Raw genomic sequence first — 17,859 nt, 5'->3', positions numbered from 1 at the left:
TTGTATACTGTCAATGGGTGAGTTATATGTCAAGGAAGCTGTTAAAAAAGCCATATGCCTTTCCATTGAATAGTACGGGCATTCCAAGTGGAACCCTGAATGAAAGCAGCATGTCCCAGGGCAGTGAAGACAACGCCCCCGAAAGAGTCACCTAACACCAACAGAAAAGGTCACAGGAAGGATCAGTAAGGACTGCAAACCTGACAATGACAGTTGTACAAGTGACATTAACCTCACTTCTGAGTTCCTTTCCTGTCTTCACTGGTGTCAGACCTGCTCTGCAAACTTTAGGCTCTCCTGACGACTACTGCTTCCTCTCCCCTTTATCTCTCACAGGAACGTCTCCCAGTCAATTGTCACGAAAGCATATTTTGCTGTTATCCCATTTTCCGGATGAGGACGCTGACTTGCACAGTTTAAATAACGAGCCTATCTTGGGCTCTCCCTGGCAGGGCAGCAGCTACCCCTCCCCACTGCCTCAGCTTGGAGCACACCCTACCCTACCCTCCGCAGCTTGCTCTCCCTCACAAAGCCTAGTCATCAGCCAAGAGAAAGCGCACGTCAGCATTTGGTGGGGAAAACACTTGAGAAAGAGAATTGAGGCTGGGGGAACGATAACACAGGGGCTTTTTACTGCTGTCTGGGGAGCTCCCTGGTCTGATTCTAAGTGTAATTCTCCTTCCTATCACCTTGGAACAAAGTCTGAGGGAAACAGCCTAGTCTAGGCACCATGTCTGTCATTCCAACAACGCTCAGAGGAAGAGAGGGACCTGAGACCTTGGGGAGCGGTTCAATCGGTAGAGATGCCAAAGAAGAGTCTGAATCTCTCACCTGCACTGGAAGCATACAGCAAGCCTCACACCACAGGCAGGACTAGTCACTGGATTTTCTTATTTGAACTATGCCTTCCAGGAGGTGTGTTCACTGTAATTCATATTCACAGAACAAACTGAGTGCTTATCAACAATCAAACTACAGTGTTCCCGAGCAACTTAAATTCTCACATAATTACAACATAATGACTCAATTCCTCCCAACCCTAAAAATGAAGGGAAGGACAGAAAACTATACAAGCATGAGTCTGGGGGAGGGAGTTAGTGAGGAAGAGAAGGCAGGATGGCATTAAGGACTAAAAGAGAAATCAGCAAATAGAAATAAAATGTCCTTGGTTTTACTCCCAAATTTAATCAGAGGAAAAAAAAAAGATGGTTCCAAGATAATAATACTCTAAAACAAAGGAATTACAATTTATGCAGTCCTTTTGATATGCCAGGCAGGCCTCACATACAATATTCTATGACTGCTCAAAACCATACCACGTATTCCCATTTCACAGATAAAGAGGCTGAAACTCCAAAATGTTCACCAACTTGCCCAAGGTATCGCAGCGGGCATGGAGGTGCCACTCAGATCGTCCTCCAGAAGAACCTACTACGAGGAATACAAATGCCTGGCACCTTCAGCCCCCTGTGACATTCACACTGAGGTCACACGGAGGACACATTCCCCAGCTACTCCCAGCCAACCACCATGCATGGCAGAGGTACTGCAGCCAGACCACTACACACAGTATGGGATCCATCCGGGGGCTGTCTTTGCCCTGGAGGCCCCTTCAGCCAGGCGGAGACTTCCTCAAAACTGCACTGCAGTGAGTCTCCTTCTCTCCAGTCGTCTCTTTTCTTCTCTGGTGTTGAGCCTAAACCCCTGTCTGCTCCTGCTCCATCTCCACTTGCGTCTGCTGCAATTTATCTCCTGTACATCCTAGAGGCAACTGCTTCTCAGAGGACCCGTGCTACCATACCCAGAGAGTAAAACACAGAGGGACAAACTGGTGAGGAAGTCAGGGTGCTAAATCCAATGATCAGTTGGCAGACCTCACCCTTAAGCCATGAGCAGAATTCAGCGTACCTCTTCTTTCAATGTCCTCACCTGGTTTCCAGGACCCCACCCCCTCCCCCTCTCCTCCCTTGCTGGCCCCTTGTTCTCAGTCTCCTTTGCCCGTTCCTCCTCATCTCACTGACCCCTAATCCATGAAGCGATGGGTCCAGGGCTGAGTCCCAGAGCACTTCTCCTCATCATCGACATTTACTCTCTGATCTCAGGCAATTTCATGGCCTCCTTTACATGTTCATGACTCCCGTGCACTGCATTCCAAATTCACTGACCCAACAGCCTACTGACCTCTCCAGTTAGATGCCCAGGGCACCGCCTAATAGGCCTGACCAACCCTGCTCTTCCTTCACATCCAACCCATCCCCTCCAAGTCTGCCCATCTCAGTAAACAGCAACTCCTTCCTGACAGCTTCTCAGGCTGAGAACTCTGAAGTCACCCTGAAGTCCTCTCTAAATCCACATCCAATACATCAAAACATCCTGGCAGCTTTTCCTTTAAAACTCATCTAGAATCCAACCACTTCTCACCACCTCTTCCACGACCAACTCTAACCCAGGACACCAGCATCTCTTGTTGGCATGATTGCAGTAGCTCCTAATGGTCTCCTTTCACCTTGTATTTCTACAGTAAAACCCTCAAAACAGCAGCTGGGAAGATGCTCAGAATCTAAGTTGTACCTCTCTCCTGATCCAGGCTTCTCAATGCTTGCCATTCCACTCCAAGTAAGAAGCCAAAATCCTCAGGGAAATCCATGAGTCCTTACATGAGTCAGTCTCCCCACTCCCTCGGCTCTCATCTCTGGTTCCTCTTCCTTCACTGTGCCACAGTCAACACAGGTCCTCTTGCTGTTACTTGAATGTCCCAGGTGGACTCCTTCCTCAGGGCCTTTGCACTTCCTGCTTCAGCGCCATATATAAGCATGGTTCACTCCCTCACATCATCCAGTTCTCACCTCGCATACTGGCCTTCTGAAGACTTGTGTGGACATACATCTTCCTTAATACTGAACCACCACCAGGGCCAGCGCTGTGGCACAGCGGGTTAATGCCCTGGCCTGAAGCACCAGGCATCCCATATGGGTGCTGGTTTGAGACCCAGCTGCTCTACTTCCAATCCAGCTCTCTGCTATGATCTGGGAAAGCAGTGGAAGACAGCCCAGGTCATTGGGCTCCTGCACCCACATGGGAGACCTAGAAGAGGCTCCTGGCTCCTGGCTTCAGATCAGCCCAGCTCCAGCCGATGCGGCCAATTGGGGAGTGAATCAGCGGATTGAGGACCTCTCTCTCTCTCTCTGCCTCTCCTCTCTGTAACTCTGACTTTCAAAGAAAAAAAAATACTGAACCACCATCACCACTCCCATCCATGGCATGGCATCCTTTATTTCTCTTCTCCCACCCTCTCCACACACACACTGTAAATGTATGTTATTGACCATCTCCCCAGAAGGGCAAAGGCTTTGTCTGGCTTATTCATTACTTTATCTACAGTGTCTACAACTATGCCTGATATACAGGAAATATTTAAAAAATATGTTATAAACTCATGAATGTCCCAGAAGTTTCACATCCCAAGACAAAAACTATATTCTCTTAAAAGCAGGCAAGTGGTTGTCTGGCACCAGAGGAGTAGGACTGGAGACTGACCCGTGAAGAGGCAGAGTGGGACTCGCTGGGGTGAATGAATACTCTACATCCTGATGGGGATGACAGGTACAGAGTCACATATATTTGCCAAAACTCATCATGTACACTTGAAATGGGTTCATTTTATTATTTGAAAGTTAAAACTAAATATAGTTAGGTTATATAATTAACATTTAAAGTACCAACAGCTGACCCTTGACACAAAAACAAACAAGTAAACACAAAACAAAAACAGAACATACTCTTAGAAGTCCACAGACGCAAGGATACAGATGTTAAAGTCAAACAGACCCAAGTGTGAGTCCTGCTCAACTCAGCTTTTATGAGCTAAACACAGCTGAGCAAGTTATTTAACTTCTCTCATGCTTACTTTGCTTATGTATAAAAACAACAAACATAATGGGGCCGGCGCTGTGGCATAGTGGGCTAGGCCTCCATCTGCGGTGCCAGCATCCCTTATGGGCGCTGGTTCACGTCCCAGCTGCTCCTCTTCCAATCCAGCTCTCTGCTATGGCCTGGGAAAGCAGTAGAAGATGGCCCAAGTCCTTGGGCCCCTGCACCCACATGGGAGACCCAGAAGGAGCTCCTGGCTCCTGGTTCCTGGCTTCGGATTGGTCCAGCTCTGGCTAGCGCAGCCATCTGGGGAGTGAACCAGTGGATAGAAGACCTTTCTCTCTGTCTCTCCCTCTCTCTGTAACGCTATCTCTCAAATAAATAAAATCTTTAAAAATGAAAAACACATGTAATAACAGAACAAAGCAATTTAGATAATACAGCAAAGGACCTAGAATTTAGCTTGCACTCAATACAGGGTCATTTTGCTTGATATTAGTATTGCCACACAGGGGGCCGGGGAGATACTCAACCCCAGTAGGTTTCTGTAAACAGTGACAGAAAGTGTGGGTCTGATGGTGGAGGGCTCACGAGAGTGCAGCAGATGGTTGTCTGGCCCTGAAACCTGGAAAGTGTGGCCCTGAGGAGCACGCTGCAAACAAGCCCTCGGGCAAGGAGCAGCAAGAGCAACACTGAGGCCCCTCCCCTCCACGTTCACTTGCTGCCCAATTTTCCTTCCCCAACCTCCCACTCCCAGCGGAAGAACAGGGAGGGAGGCCTCAGCAGTGAGGAAAAAGTGAAAGAAAAGTGAAGAAATTTAAACCCAGACATTGACATTTGGAAACTGGCTCGTGCTACGTGTAAAATATGAACACTAAGCAGCCTTAAGAGAGTGAAGAAGTCTCATCAGGGAAAGCAATGATGCACTGTTAAGTGAAAAAAAAAGTGCAGTAACAGTACGCATAATATAATCCAAAATCCTCACAAGAAAAATGGAGGAGATACACATACATGGCCTTGCACAGGAAAACCCTAGAAAATCAAATGGCTACGGTGGTTCCCTGCGAAGAAGAGGTGTTTCAATTTTTAGTTAGCTTAGTGTAAAATAAGATCTACGCAGACACTGATAGAAGAAGACAAGAAGGATGAAGGAAGGACGCAGCCTCAGCGGGGAACAGAGTCAACCACGCGTGCCTTTGTCTTCTCCGCGTGAATTCGTGATTTCCTTATAGTGTCACTTAAAGCCAGACACGCACTCAACAATCGCCAACCCCAACAGCCCCACCCCACCTAGGGTGGCTTTCTCATTGACATCTTAGTAAAACAATGAGTTTGGGATGGTGTGTTTGTCTTGGGGCATACAAATAAGGCAGAGACCAAAATCTGACCTGATTAAAATAAACTGCTGCTCAAAACTTTTCAAGATTCCTATTTAAAAAGTGAAAAACATATTCCAGGGAGATCATCTTTCAGGAGAAAAGAACAGGAAGAAAGGCAGCAATAAAGATCCCGATTTTGGCCCTACTTCTGCCATTTCCTATCTGTCTGGCAGTGGACATCAACTTGAGGAGCTTCTGGTCTCTCGGCAGCCAACTGAGGCTGAGAATATCCTCTCACCCATAGAGTAGTTGGGAGTATCTGGAGGCGAGTCTAAAGCATTCAGTTCAGCTCCTCGGGGTACTGCAACTCTCAGATGGGTGCTTAATAAATAGTGCCCAGAAAGCAATAAGAAGAAGGAAGAAGGGCCCGGCGCCACGGCTCACTTGGCTAATCTTCCACCTGCGGCGCCGGCATCCCATATGGGCACCAGGTTCTAGTCCCTGTTGCCCCTCTTCCAGTCCAGCTCTCTGCTGTGGCTCGGGAGGGCAGTGGAGGATGGCCCAAGTGCTTGGGCCCCTGTACCCGCATGGGAGATCAGGAGGAAGCACCTGGCTCCTGGCTTTGGATCGGCACAGCGCCAGCTGTGGTGGCCATTTGGAGAGTGAACCAACAGAAGGAAGACCTTTCTCTCTGTCTCTCTCTCACTGTCTAGAACTCTACCTGTCAAATAAATTAAAAAAACAAACAAACAAACAAAAACAGAGCCTCGTGGGCCTGGTGGCATTTCACCTGAGAAGACGACAGCCAGGATGAAAATGTACATGAAGCCACAAGAGCTGCTTCTCAGAGGCCATAGAGAGGCCGGTGATGGGGACCACGTAGGCTCCCATGTGGCCTGTTATCGATTTAGGATTATCTTCCACCTACTTCTCAAAAGCTCAGAGGCAGAGTAAGACAGTAAGAATCACAGAGAGGGTATACTCATTTAAACAGGAATGCAAGAATCAGAGCAGCGCAACAGGGAGAAGTAGTCACACTAAGATCTGCTGTGACTGAAAATAAAACTTAGCTCTGGGCATTCAGAGTGAAGATAAAAATGCCAACTTACAGGTGTCACCAGGCAGAGGAAGAGCGCAATCAGCCAGGACAGGCAAAGTTTCCTGGAACTACATTCAAAATATTATAACTAGAAACTGATCCTAGGAACTTATGCTTCTCATTCCCCCCACATCACAAACTCCTAACGCGAGCTGTGATGTGTTATTCTCTTCCTTACAGCTTTGCCAATTATTGGCTGTGTGACCTGGGGTCGATGGCTGACCTCTCTGAACCTGTTTCCTCGCACCTAAAAGGGACCACACATTTGTGAAGGAAGTAAAGGAAACAGTAACATTTAGCACTAACTCAGTCTATCAAAAACTTCATGAACATTATTTCACTGAAATCTTCCAATAACCATGTAAGGCAAAATCCATAAATTATTATTTTATAGATGAACTCTGTGAGATTCAGAGAGGCAAAGAAAGTTGCCACTGTCACAAAGCTAAAAGGTAGAAGGGCTAGAACTCAATTTCATGCTTAGGTGGCACGAAGGCACACATTTAACCTTTATACTTTTTTCAACTTTCCATGTGTACGTTAGGCACATAATGATTCCTGGCACATAGTAGGTGTTCAACATATTAGTTCCCTTGCTTGCTCCTCCTTTTTATCCTAAAATGATAGATATATAACAAATTGAAACTCCACTGAAATAACAGTATCTTCTAGTCACATAGTTTAAGGAAGTCACATTAGCTAAATTAGCTAATCTATTTTTTCTATCACTGTCACTGCATCTCTGCCTATTATTATGCACTATTTCAACTGTTCTACAAATAAGGAGCTAGAAGTCAGCAAGCCGCTGGGTGATATGCCCAGAGTCATATGGAAGTCACTGCCAAAACCACATAGAAACTCAGTCCTCTTCCTTCTAAATCAGCCTTTCTCCTCTCACATGACACAGCCTCCATAATAAAGAACAGATCATTCGTTTTTTATCTGGAAAACTACCAAACCTATAACTCAATAAGGGGCCTCATGACCCCACCACCTTGTCAAAGGGAAGAAAGTATATAAAAAATGAGTTTTGCAGGAGAGGCGGTTTGGGTCCAACAACTTTCTCTTGGATTACACCCATTAACAAAGATAAAATAATGTAGAAAAGAATGCAACAGATCCCTATGTCTATGTCCTTGGAAACTGAAGTTAAACACACTGATTCTTCAAACTTACATGCTGTGCACCCAGGGCAATCATGGACTCCTGTGGGGCTGCAGGGGTGCTATTATTTCAACCATATCTTTGAAAGAAAATGTGATTCTCAATCAGGCCACTCTAAGAATTAGTTAGCAATAAGCAGCACTAACTGATGGGGTCTCAGGCTTCTGGAACTTCAGAAGGGAGCTGGCAGGCCACTGAGGACAGCCCTTCACATGGGACATGAAGGAACAGAGGCCCAGAGAGGCTAAGTGGCTTGTCTAAGGTTTCCCAGACAGGACAGCAAGAACTAGGAAATAAACCTCTGGTTATCATCTATTCCACTACTAAATCTCACCTCTAAGGTCCATGAGCACACCTAGCACTTTGCTGAACTACCCTCTGCAAAGAAAATGCAGGGAGTAATCGGGATTCTAATTCTGCAGTACTTCCTTGCCCTGTGATCTTGGGCGAGTCCCTTAGTTTCTCTGAGTTTCAGTTTTCTCCTCTGCAAACTGTGGGTCCTAGGAAGTTCCACAAATTAGCTAGAGGTAAACAACAAGGGGTTTGGCACACAGCCTGTGAGCTCCAAGAAGGCAAGGTGTGTGCAGGACCTGTGGGTGTGTACATCCCTAGCACAGAGCCTGGCCCAGAGACATTCTCAGAGAACTCACTGAGCAGACTGATGAAGTGACCAAGCAAACAGGTACTGGACTTGAATCCAAGTCTACCTGACCCGTAAGATACCTGCTTTCAAAGCAGGATGTTAATTCAGCCCTACAGAGCACTGAGGACACAGCAGAACTAGACAGTCATTTTCTGGCCCCAAGTTAGAAAAACATTCAGTGGGGAAAGTTCCTGGATTCTCTGTGTTAGGACTACTTCTTGTTGGCGGCCTGCACACATCCTTTAGAATCAACTAAACCTGAGTTTAGGGCCCAGCCTCAGCACAAGCAGTGTGGCCTTGGAGAGATCATTTTACCTTTTACTTCTTTGAACCTAAATTTCCAAACCTGGAGAGGGGAAAAAACCTACTTTACAAGGTTCATATGACAAATGAGGCAATATAAAAAAAATCCAGGATAACTCCAAAAAAAAGACATTTGATTCGAGTTAGACTTAATTTCCCTCCTAGTTATTTGGAAGCTGCATTCATTTCATATTCATTAAACGTTGTTTCCTTTTGAATCCTCCTTATCTGTAATAAAGCCCCAAGACTATCTCCTTACTTTCCTTACCCTCTTCATAGTCTTTACCATCACTTGACACTATATTAGGTAGGTATGTTGACATCACATTGCTTTTCAACTTACCATGCCTACTCATCATCTATCAGGTAAGCCTTGGAAGATGGGGACCTTTTGCTGTTTGTTTTGTTTACTGCTATATCCCAACAACTAGGAAAGTACCTGGCATGTAGTTACTGCTTAATAAATACTTTTTGAATGATCAAACAAATTAATTCAGTGAGTATGTGAAAGTCTGTGTGGGAAAAGGGATTTAGGGCCATCACTCTGGTGCAGCAGGTAAAGCTGACATCTCATGTGGGTGCCAGTTCAAGTCCTGGATGCTCTACTTCCAATCCAGCTCTTGGCTAATGCACTTGGGAAAGCAGTGGAAGATGGTCCAAGTGCTTGGGCCCCTGTCACGCACGTGGGAGATCCAGATGAAGCTCCTGGCTCCTGGCTTCCGACCAGGCCATTTCAGCCATTTGGGGAATGAACCAGTGGATGAAAGAGCTCTGTCTCCCTCTCTGCAACTCTGTATTTCAAATTAACTTTTTTTTTTTAAAGAGGAATTTAAATCTCCTGTCAAGGAATCTGAGAAGACTTAGGTTTCATCTGGGCTGAGGGAGTCACATCCCGCCTTCCTGGGTTCACCTGTCCCATGTATTCTCCGTCTTAATCAGCAGCCAGAGACACCCTCAAAAAGTCCACATGAGATCAAGTCAGCCCCTCCTTTAACCCCATCAGTGGCTTTCTGCTGACCTAGAACAAAGCCCCATGCCTCAGAAGGCACCTTTCCCAGCATGTACAACCTGCACCTACCACTCTCTCCTGGAGGCTGCCCCATGCTGGCTTCTTTCTCAAACATGCCTTGATCTTGTCTTCTTCTTCTTCTTCTTTATTTAAAAATGAACACAGCATTTTTTGTTCACTTGAAATTTTAAGTTCTATATACTAATACAGCTAATATTCTGTTTTTATGTCTGAAACTCAACCAGCAGGGATTAATGGCTCTTCACGAACAAGCGCCGATCTCACTTCTGACTCAGGCCCTTTGTGCTTACTGTCCACTCTGTCTAGAATGCTCTTCCCTCTGCCAGCTACTCTTCATCATTTACTTCTCCACAAAAAGTTACCTCTTTTTTAAAAAAATATTTATTTATTTGAAAGGCAGAGTTAGAGAGAGAGAGAGAAAGAGAGAGAGAGAGACATCTTCCATCTGCTGGACCACTCCCCAGATGGCCTAACAACCAGGGCTGGGCCAGGCCAAAGCCAAGAACACTATCCGGATCTCCCATGTGTATGAAGGGGCCCAAGACTAGGCCATTTTCCACTGCTTTCCCAGGTGCATTAGCAGGGAACTGGATCAGAAGTTGAGCAGCCAGAACTAGAACGGGTGCTTATATGGGATGCCACATCATAGGCAGCAGCTCAACCCGCTGCACCACAATGTAAGTCCCAAATGTTACCTCCTTCCAGAGTCTTCAGGCTGCAGTTGCGTGTCACCACTACCCTCACCAAGATACTCTCTTTTCAAGCCCATTGCCGTTTCTTTCCTCAGAGCATTTCATTACCTGGAATGATTTTATTTACCTACTTGTCCTCTTTCCAACCAGAATGTAAACTACATGAGGACAAGGGATTTCTCAAGCTACTGCTACAGACACAGCCTCTAGAACAACAGGCACTCAAAAATATCTCCAAATCAGTAAACTGGATCTCAGAAGAAGCTTTCCAAGATGAAAGGGGCAGTAGGGCGGGCTATCAGCTTAGCAGCACAGTGGGGCATTGGTTTCTTTCCAAGGACAGCCACCTCATTTCACTGAAATATGTGAATTTCAGACAAACTCACTTCGGAATGGGTACCCGAATTAATGTCCCTTCCACTTCTGGGTTCAGATTCATTCCACTTTCTCTTATAGCCTTGATAGCTGCAGCTGTACACTGAAAACCAGATCAAAAGGTAAACAGAATTAGTAAATAATTATTACCAGATGCAAGCCCTCCGTCGATAACTGGCAACCCATCTTGGCAGAACATGGAAACATTTAGTTCTGTTACCAGTAAGATCAGGAAGTTACATTGGTGTAGAGTGCTTTGATCAAGCTGAATAGCAAACTCTGTCCACTCCTGGTACCAGTGTACAGCAGGAGGGAAAAAAGAGAAGAAAAAATAAAAAGAAAACAGCTCTGCTTCTTTGAAAAGATTTCAATGGTTTGAGGCAACACAGATCAAAACCACAATAAATCCTCAAGGGAGGGGGGCTGGTCTGTGCAAAGATTGGTGTAAAGACAGATGAAAGATTTCATACGTTAAAAATTCCAGTTGACATTTTACACTCAAAATGTACCAGTGCCGATTTGGAATGAGTAAATAAATTTAACTCATTCGCATCTACACTCACACCAAACTCACTCACGTTTTCTGAGTGAGCAATGAATCCGCTGGTGTGCGTTACAGGAAAGCTAGTTCTTCTGAACAGGAAGCTGCAAGCCTCTGTTCCAATCTGAGACCCTGTGACACCTGAACCTCAGGAGACAGGCAGAGAACATGAGCAAGACCTCTCTCTCTGTGCTCACACATGGTAACACCCAGTCATCATCCTACGAAGGTAAGAACCCACAAACCCTCACACAAAGCGGAGTCGATGCCCTCATGTAGCTGCTGTCCTGACGTCCTTCAGGGCTCCTCTAGCAGGTTTGCTCACCAGCGTGCCAATTGTCAACTGCTATGCTGACTTCTCAAAGCGCCTCACCTCACATTTAAGCTACACTATAACTGCAACCACACCTGATTTGTAAAGGATAACAAGAAAACTGTGTGTGTGTGTGTGTGTGTGTGCGCGCGCACATGTGTGTGTGTCTGTGTGAGAGAGAGAGAGAGATGGGGGAAGAGAGACAGAAAGAGATTGGCACAACAATGTGGAATTCATGAAACCAAAGCCTCTGACATTTTCAAAAGAATTTTAGGTTTGACCAGAGCCAGTACACATCACTTGTATTCATCTGGCAACTCTGGGCCTGGAGTTCCTCTCGAGTTTCTGGTTTGAATGTATGGGAGCGGATACACACCTGTTTTAATTTACTAGGTGTCTGCTGTTGTTGCTATTGTTTGTGTATGAGGTACCTAAAAAGCTTATCCATTTTTCAAATGACCTTAATTCTTCACCATATAAGGTGTCACCATAAGGTCAAACAACCATCCACACACAGATGAACAATCCCCTTGGGAGGCTGTAAAAGACTCCAACGGTGTGGCCACTGCTTAAAATAGTAAATTATTTCCTTAACCGGATTCTTTTATTGTTAAGTATTTATTTATTTATTTGAAAGGCAGAGAGAGAGGGAAAGAGAGGGAACCCATATTCGGTTCACTCCCCAGATGCCAGCCACAGCCAGGAGATTGATGCTTGAAGCCAGAAACTCAAATCAGGTGTCCCATGTGGGTGACAGCAAGGCAGTTACGTGAGTCATCACTGCTGCTTCCCAAGGTCTGCATTAGCAGGAGCTGGAATCAGGAGCTGGAGCTCAGAGTCAAACTCTGGCAATCCAATGTGGGAACCAGTATCTTAAACACATCTCAAGCAACCGGCCAAAAGTCTGTCCCCCAGAGAGTAAGTTCTTTTTTTTTTTTTTTTTTTAAGATTTTATTTATTCATTTGAGAGGTAGAGTTACAGACAGTGAGAGGGAAAGAGAAAGAGAAAGGGCTTCCAATAACTGGTTCATTCCCCCAAAAGGCTGTAACGGCTAGAGCTGGGCCACTCCAAAGCCAGGAGCCAGGAGAATCCTCCAGGTCTCCCATGCGGGCGCAAAGGCCCAAGTTCTTGGGCCATCTTCTACTGCTTTCCCAGGCTATAGCAAAGAGCTGGATCAGAGGAGGAACAGCCAAGACTAGAACCAGCGCCCATAGGACTAACCTACTGCACCACAGTGCCAGCCCGATAGTTCTTTTTTTTTTTTTTTTTAAGATTTATTTTATTTATTTGAAAGAGTTACAGAGAGAGGTAGATAGAGAGAGAGGTCTTCCATCCGCTGGTTCACTCTGCAATGGCCGGCTGGAGCTGCGCCGATCCGAAGCCAGGAGCCAGGAGCTTCTTCCAGGTCTATGTGGTTGCAGGGGCCCAAGGACTTGAGCCACCTTCTGCTGCTTTCCCAGGCCATAGCAGAGAGCTGGATCAGAAGTGGAGCAGCCAGGACTAGCACCAGCACCCCCGCCTCAGGCCAGGGCTTTAACCCATCATGCCACATTGCCAGTCCCTAGTAAGTTCTTAAACTGGTTATCTCTAACCAGATAATCAGAGCTGGAAGGGCTCTCTGACAATCAAGTACAGCCTCTATTTTCTATAGCGCAGACATGGTCTTCCCTGAGAACCCAAAAGACAAAGAACCCCACACATTGCACTTTCTGTTATTGGCACAGTGTGAAGGGAAAGCTGAATGAAGATTCAGTCCCATGATGTTACCCTGTCTGCATTTTTTTCCAGATGCCCAAGTTCAGTGCATACAGTAATTGTTACATAAAGAATTTGATTTTTTTAATAGCCAAAAATAATTTGGAACTAGGTCTGGTGTATAAAGGGCATGGGGCTGGTGCTGTGATATAGTGAGCTAAGCCTCCACCTGGGGCACAAGTATCCCATATGGGTGCCAGTTTAAGTCTTGGCTGCTCCACTTTCAATCCAGCTCTCTGCTAGGGCCTGGGAAAGCAGCAGAAGATGGCCCAAGTGCTTGGGCCCCTGCACCCACATGGGAGACCAGGAAGAAGCTCCTGGCTCCTGACTCCAGACTGGCAATCAGTTGGGGAGTGAGCCATCAGAGGGAAGACCTTTTTCTCTGTCTTTCCCTCTCTTTGTCTGTAACTCTACCTCTCAAATAAATAAATAAATATTAAAAAAATAAAGAGCATGGCCAATGTACATAAAAGAGTTGGATAAGGAAGTGAAATCAATTTTCCTCTACAAGAGAACTGTCATCCTCCTTTAATAAAATGAAATAGATTTTCAAAGTTAACAATTAGGGGGAAATCTCTACTTTGGAGGAACAGGCTAATTTCAAGTGTCCCCAATCCTCTTCGGTGGCTTCTCACTAAATGACCAATGGTCTCCCACTACAACATCCCACCACCACCACCTCCACTTCACACTCTGGCCCAAGAATTTCCATATTACCTTTCTCTGTGGGCACAAGAGCAACTAGTGCTGACACTAAACAGGACAGGGACTGTGTTTCTGTTATACCTGTTATACCTTCCCAGTGCAACACACAGTACCAGGGACTAGGTAAGTGCTCAGTAAAAGCTTATTGAATAAATATATTAATGATATGGCTCAGATCTATTACAAAATTCATTTTATTGCTTACTTTATACTTGAACTTTCCTATGCCTTTTCATATACAGGAAAAATATGTTAATCAAGCAAAGTTTCATTTTGCAAAGAAACCTACTGAAAAAAATTGTTCTTCTAACATATTCTAGATATGTATACTTTGGTTTGACATGGTAGAATGCAGAACCTCAGAGAATTGGAGTTATTTTCCCAACATGATATAAGAAACACTATGGTTCAGATAAAAAAAAAAAAAAAGGTATACATTCCTGTGACATTTCTCTCTCTTATCCATAGCTTTTATTCCCATTGGTGGTATGCTCACCAGTACCCCAAGCCAAATACTTTCTCAAAGGGCAACACTGGCCAACTGATTATGGTTGTTTTGAGTATCGTGTTGAGAAAGACTCTAGACTCCACATGGAAAGAGGTCTGTGATCAATCAGCAGTTTCTACCATTGCCATTCTTTTCATTTATTTGAAAAGCAAAGTTGCAGAGAGAGATCTTCCATCCTTGGGTTTACTCCCAAATTAGCCTGAACAGCCAGAGCTGGGCCAAACCAAAGCCAGGAGCCACAAGAACTCCTGGTCTCCCATGTGGGTGGCAGGAGCCCGAGCACTTGGGCCACCTTCTGCTGCTTTCTCAGGTGCAGTAGCGGGAGCTCAATCAGCAGTGGAGCAGCTGGGACTCAAAGCGGCACCCATATGGGATGCCAGTGACACAGGCAGCAGCTTAACCTGCTACACCACAACACCAGCCCTTACCATTGCTATTCTTAAGCTATTAAGTTCTGAAGGACTAAAGACATGAAACTTTTGTAGACAGGTGAACGAGTCCTTGAGGATTTAGATTCATGTCAGCTCTGTTAGAATCATATCAACTATTGGCCTTCCGTTTTCTTTATACCTCAATGAGCACCTGGAATGTAAGGTATATCAAAGCAGAGACCTAGTCTCTCCTAGTCAACACTGAATTCCCAGTGCCTCAAATAGAACCTAATCAACTGAAGGGAATCCAAGAGTATGTGTTGAATTGATGAATGAATGGAGAAAGGAGCATAGGCAATCACATCCAGCAAAGATCTGTGTTCAAATCCTGGCTCTATGACAACAGTGCAAACTTCGAAGGGGTACTACTCTGAGCCTCAGTTTCCTCATGGATAAAATGGACTAAATGATACCTAACTTTACAGAGCACCTGGGCTGATTGTATGAAATAAACACAAGAAAGGAACTGGCAGCACAAGAGACACTTAATACACATTAACTCTCTTCCTTCCAAAAAGTGTTACAGAGCCTGTTGATTTTTTTTTCATTTGCCTTGTTTTGTTCAAGGGTTTTTACTCCCTTCTTTTCTCTCCCATCATTAACTCTAGCTGCAGGCAAGTTCATAGAAGGCAGCAACTGTGTGTATCATTTATCAAGCGGGACACATGTTAAACAAATGCAACACGGTTTTCTGTCTTTAATGCACTAAGATTATGCATGTAAATCTGTATTGTGTCACTGCAGCATGACACAGAAACGCTCAGGTTTGGAAAAAAAAAAACCAACAGTATGTGAAACAGAAAGGAATTACATAAACACAGAGAGGATTAGCTCAGCATTTTAAAGCTTCGAACCTGGGTACTCTATAGACGGCTTCTAAGCTAGAGGAAGGAAATGTTTAGTTAGAGCTATTTGTTTAATATATACACCAGATGAGATAAAGGAATTCAAAAGACAATGTAACTCACACTTCCTCACTCTGTCCCTATAAATGAACTTCTCTGAGATGCTTGTACAAAATTTTTTCAAAATCCATTGAATTTCAACTTGGAGAAATGGCAAAGATGCTTTGGTTAAAAAAAATGAAGACATACTCCAACTTCCTAAGAAAAAATTAGGCTGTTCATACCTCCTCCTGCCTCTTAAGATGCTCTGGTAGCCAATCAGGAGCTGCTTCTGTGAATGTCATTTGCTATTTAATAACAGAAGTGGCGGGCTCTGAAAGGCAATCTGTCTGATGAGGTCTTCAAGCTGTGTAATTAGGAGGCTATTCCCTAAATTGGCCTGCAGTGCCTATGGGATTAGATGAACAAGGAAGAGAGGCCTCAGTGGTTCAGAGGGGCCAGAAAAGGAAAGAGGTGACAGTTCTCTTTTCCTCCCTTTCTCTGCTCCTCAGTAACACCAGCACTGAGTGCTTCTCTTCCATCAACCTAATGACAAGTATCCATCCCTTCAAGGAGAGTTTACTGACTGATTCCACGTGCTAGGCACTGTGTTTGATGCTGGACACAATGAACAACTTAGCTAATGCCTATATTCCAAGCTTACAATTCAACACCAGCGAGATGGAAAATAAACATAAATAAATGTGTAACTAATGAGTGATAAGTGCAATGAAGGGAAAAAAATTGCTATATGAGAAAGCTTAGTGTGGAAGAAGAGTTTAGACTGGGTGAACTAAGGAGGGCTTCCCTGCCAAAGTGACATTTCAGCTACGATCCAAAAACACAAGTAGTAGCTTACCAAACAAGGGCATTCCCAGCAACAGAACAGTACAGGCAAAGCCTAGGATGCAAAGGACTCTGAGGGACTGAAAGACAAGCAAGGTTAGAACACCGTGCACTGTAGCGTAGTGGGTTAAGCTGCTGCCTATAGTGCTGGCATCCCAAATGGGTGCCAGTTCCAGTCCTGGTTGCTCCACTTCTGATCCAGCTCTCTGCTATGGCCTGAGAAAGCAGTAGCAGATGGCCCAAGTGCTTGGGCTCCTGTATCTCTGTGGGAGATCCACAAGAAGCTCCAGGCTCTTGGCTTTGGATCCACCCAGCCCCGGCTGCTGCAGACATTTGGGGAGTGAACCAGCAGATGGAATATCTCTCTCCCCATACCCCTGACTCTCTCTGCCTCTGCCTCTCTGTAACTCTGCCATTCAAATAAGTAAAAAGTGTAAAAAAAAAGAAAGAAAGAAAGAAAGAAAGAAAGAAAGAAAGAAAGAAAGAAAGAAAGAAAGAAAGAAAGAAAGAAAGAAAGAAAGAAAGAAAGAAAGAAAGAAAGATTGATTCAGGATGACAGGGGCACAAGATTGAAGAGGCTACCAGAGGCCAGATCATGCAAAGCCTTCTAGGCTACTGTAAGGATTTCTCACTTTTTCTTAAAGATTATTTGAGGCCAATAATAAATTTAAAGTATGAGAATGACGTGATTCAACATATTTTTTAAAGATTTATTTTATTTATTTGAAAGGCAGAGTTACCCAGAGAGTCAGAGAGACCTTCCTTCCACTATTCACTCACCAAACGGCAGAACAGAGAGAGAAAGAAAGAGAGAGAGAGAGAGAGAGAGAGAGAGAACTTCCATCTGTGGGTTCACTCCCCAAGTGGCCGCAACAGCCTGGGCCAGGCCAAAGCCAGGAGCCAGGAACTTCATCTATGTCTCTCATGTGGATGCAGGACCCCAAGGATTGGGGCTATCTTCCACTGCTTTCCCAGGTGCATCAGCAGGGAGCTGGAACAGAAGTGGAGTAGCTGGGACTCAAACCAGAGCCCATATGGGCTGCATCGCAGGCGGCAGCTTAACCTGCTACGCCACACCAGCTCCAACATATATTCTCAACAGCTTACTCTGGCAGAAGTAAGGAGAATAGAGGGGTAGTGGTAACAGTACCCTACAAGTGTGCCTGGCACATGAAGTGCAACAGCTCTATTTTATGAATGTGTGTGCTTAATAAGGGCTTGCTTTCTTCCCTTTCTCTTCTTCTCTGACCTAGTTTGTTGACTCCAAATGATGGCCTGTGTTTTTGGACAGAACTACTGAAATGACCAGAATTGGAAGGATCCTTCACTTCATGTTAGCAGATGAGGAAATGGAGGCCAGGAGAGAGAACCAACTTGCCC

General features: G+C 45.0%; 1 protein-coding gene across 3 annotated transcripts in view; it reads right to left on the bottom strand.

The window, feature by feature from the left end:
* The window catches only part of MRRF (mitochondrial ribosome recycling factor), a 61,382-nt gene that overhangs the window by 24,233 nt on the left and 19,290 nt on the right, over positions 1-17,859 (bottom strand). The window contains exons 5-6 of one of the 3 annotated variants that reach the window (XM_070056457.1): positions 16,493-16,559; positions 10,507-10,598 (exon numbers count right to left, since the gene is read on the bottom strand). The exons of 1 other annotated variant lie outside the window; for it this stretch is intronic. In XM_070056457.1, coding sequence (XP_069912558.1) covers positions 10,507-10,598; positions 16,493-16,559 — 159 coding nt within the window. The remainder of the gene's footprint in view (positions 1-10,506; positions 10,599-16,492; positions 16,560-17,859) is intronic. One more of the 3 variants, XM_002720494.5, reaches the window with a different exon arrangement.

Source organism: Oryctolagus cuniculus, chromosome 1 (genome assembly GCF_964237555.1).
Source record: "Oryctolagus cuniculus chromosome 1, mOryCun1.1, whole genome shotgun sequence".
In the NCBI taxonomy this organism is placed as follows: Eukaryota; Metazoa; Chordata; class Mammalia; order Lagomorpha; family Leporidae; genus Oryctolagus; species Oryctolagus cuniculus.
This window is presented reverse-complemented; position numbering and strand designations above follow the sequence as displayed.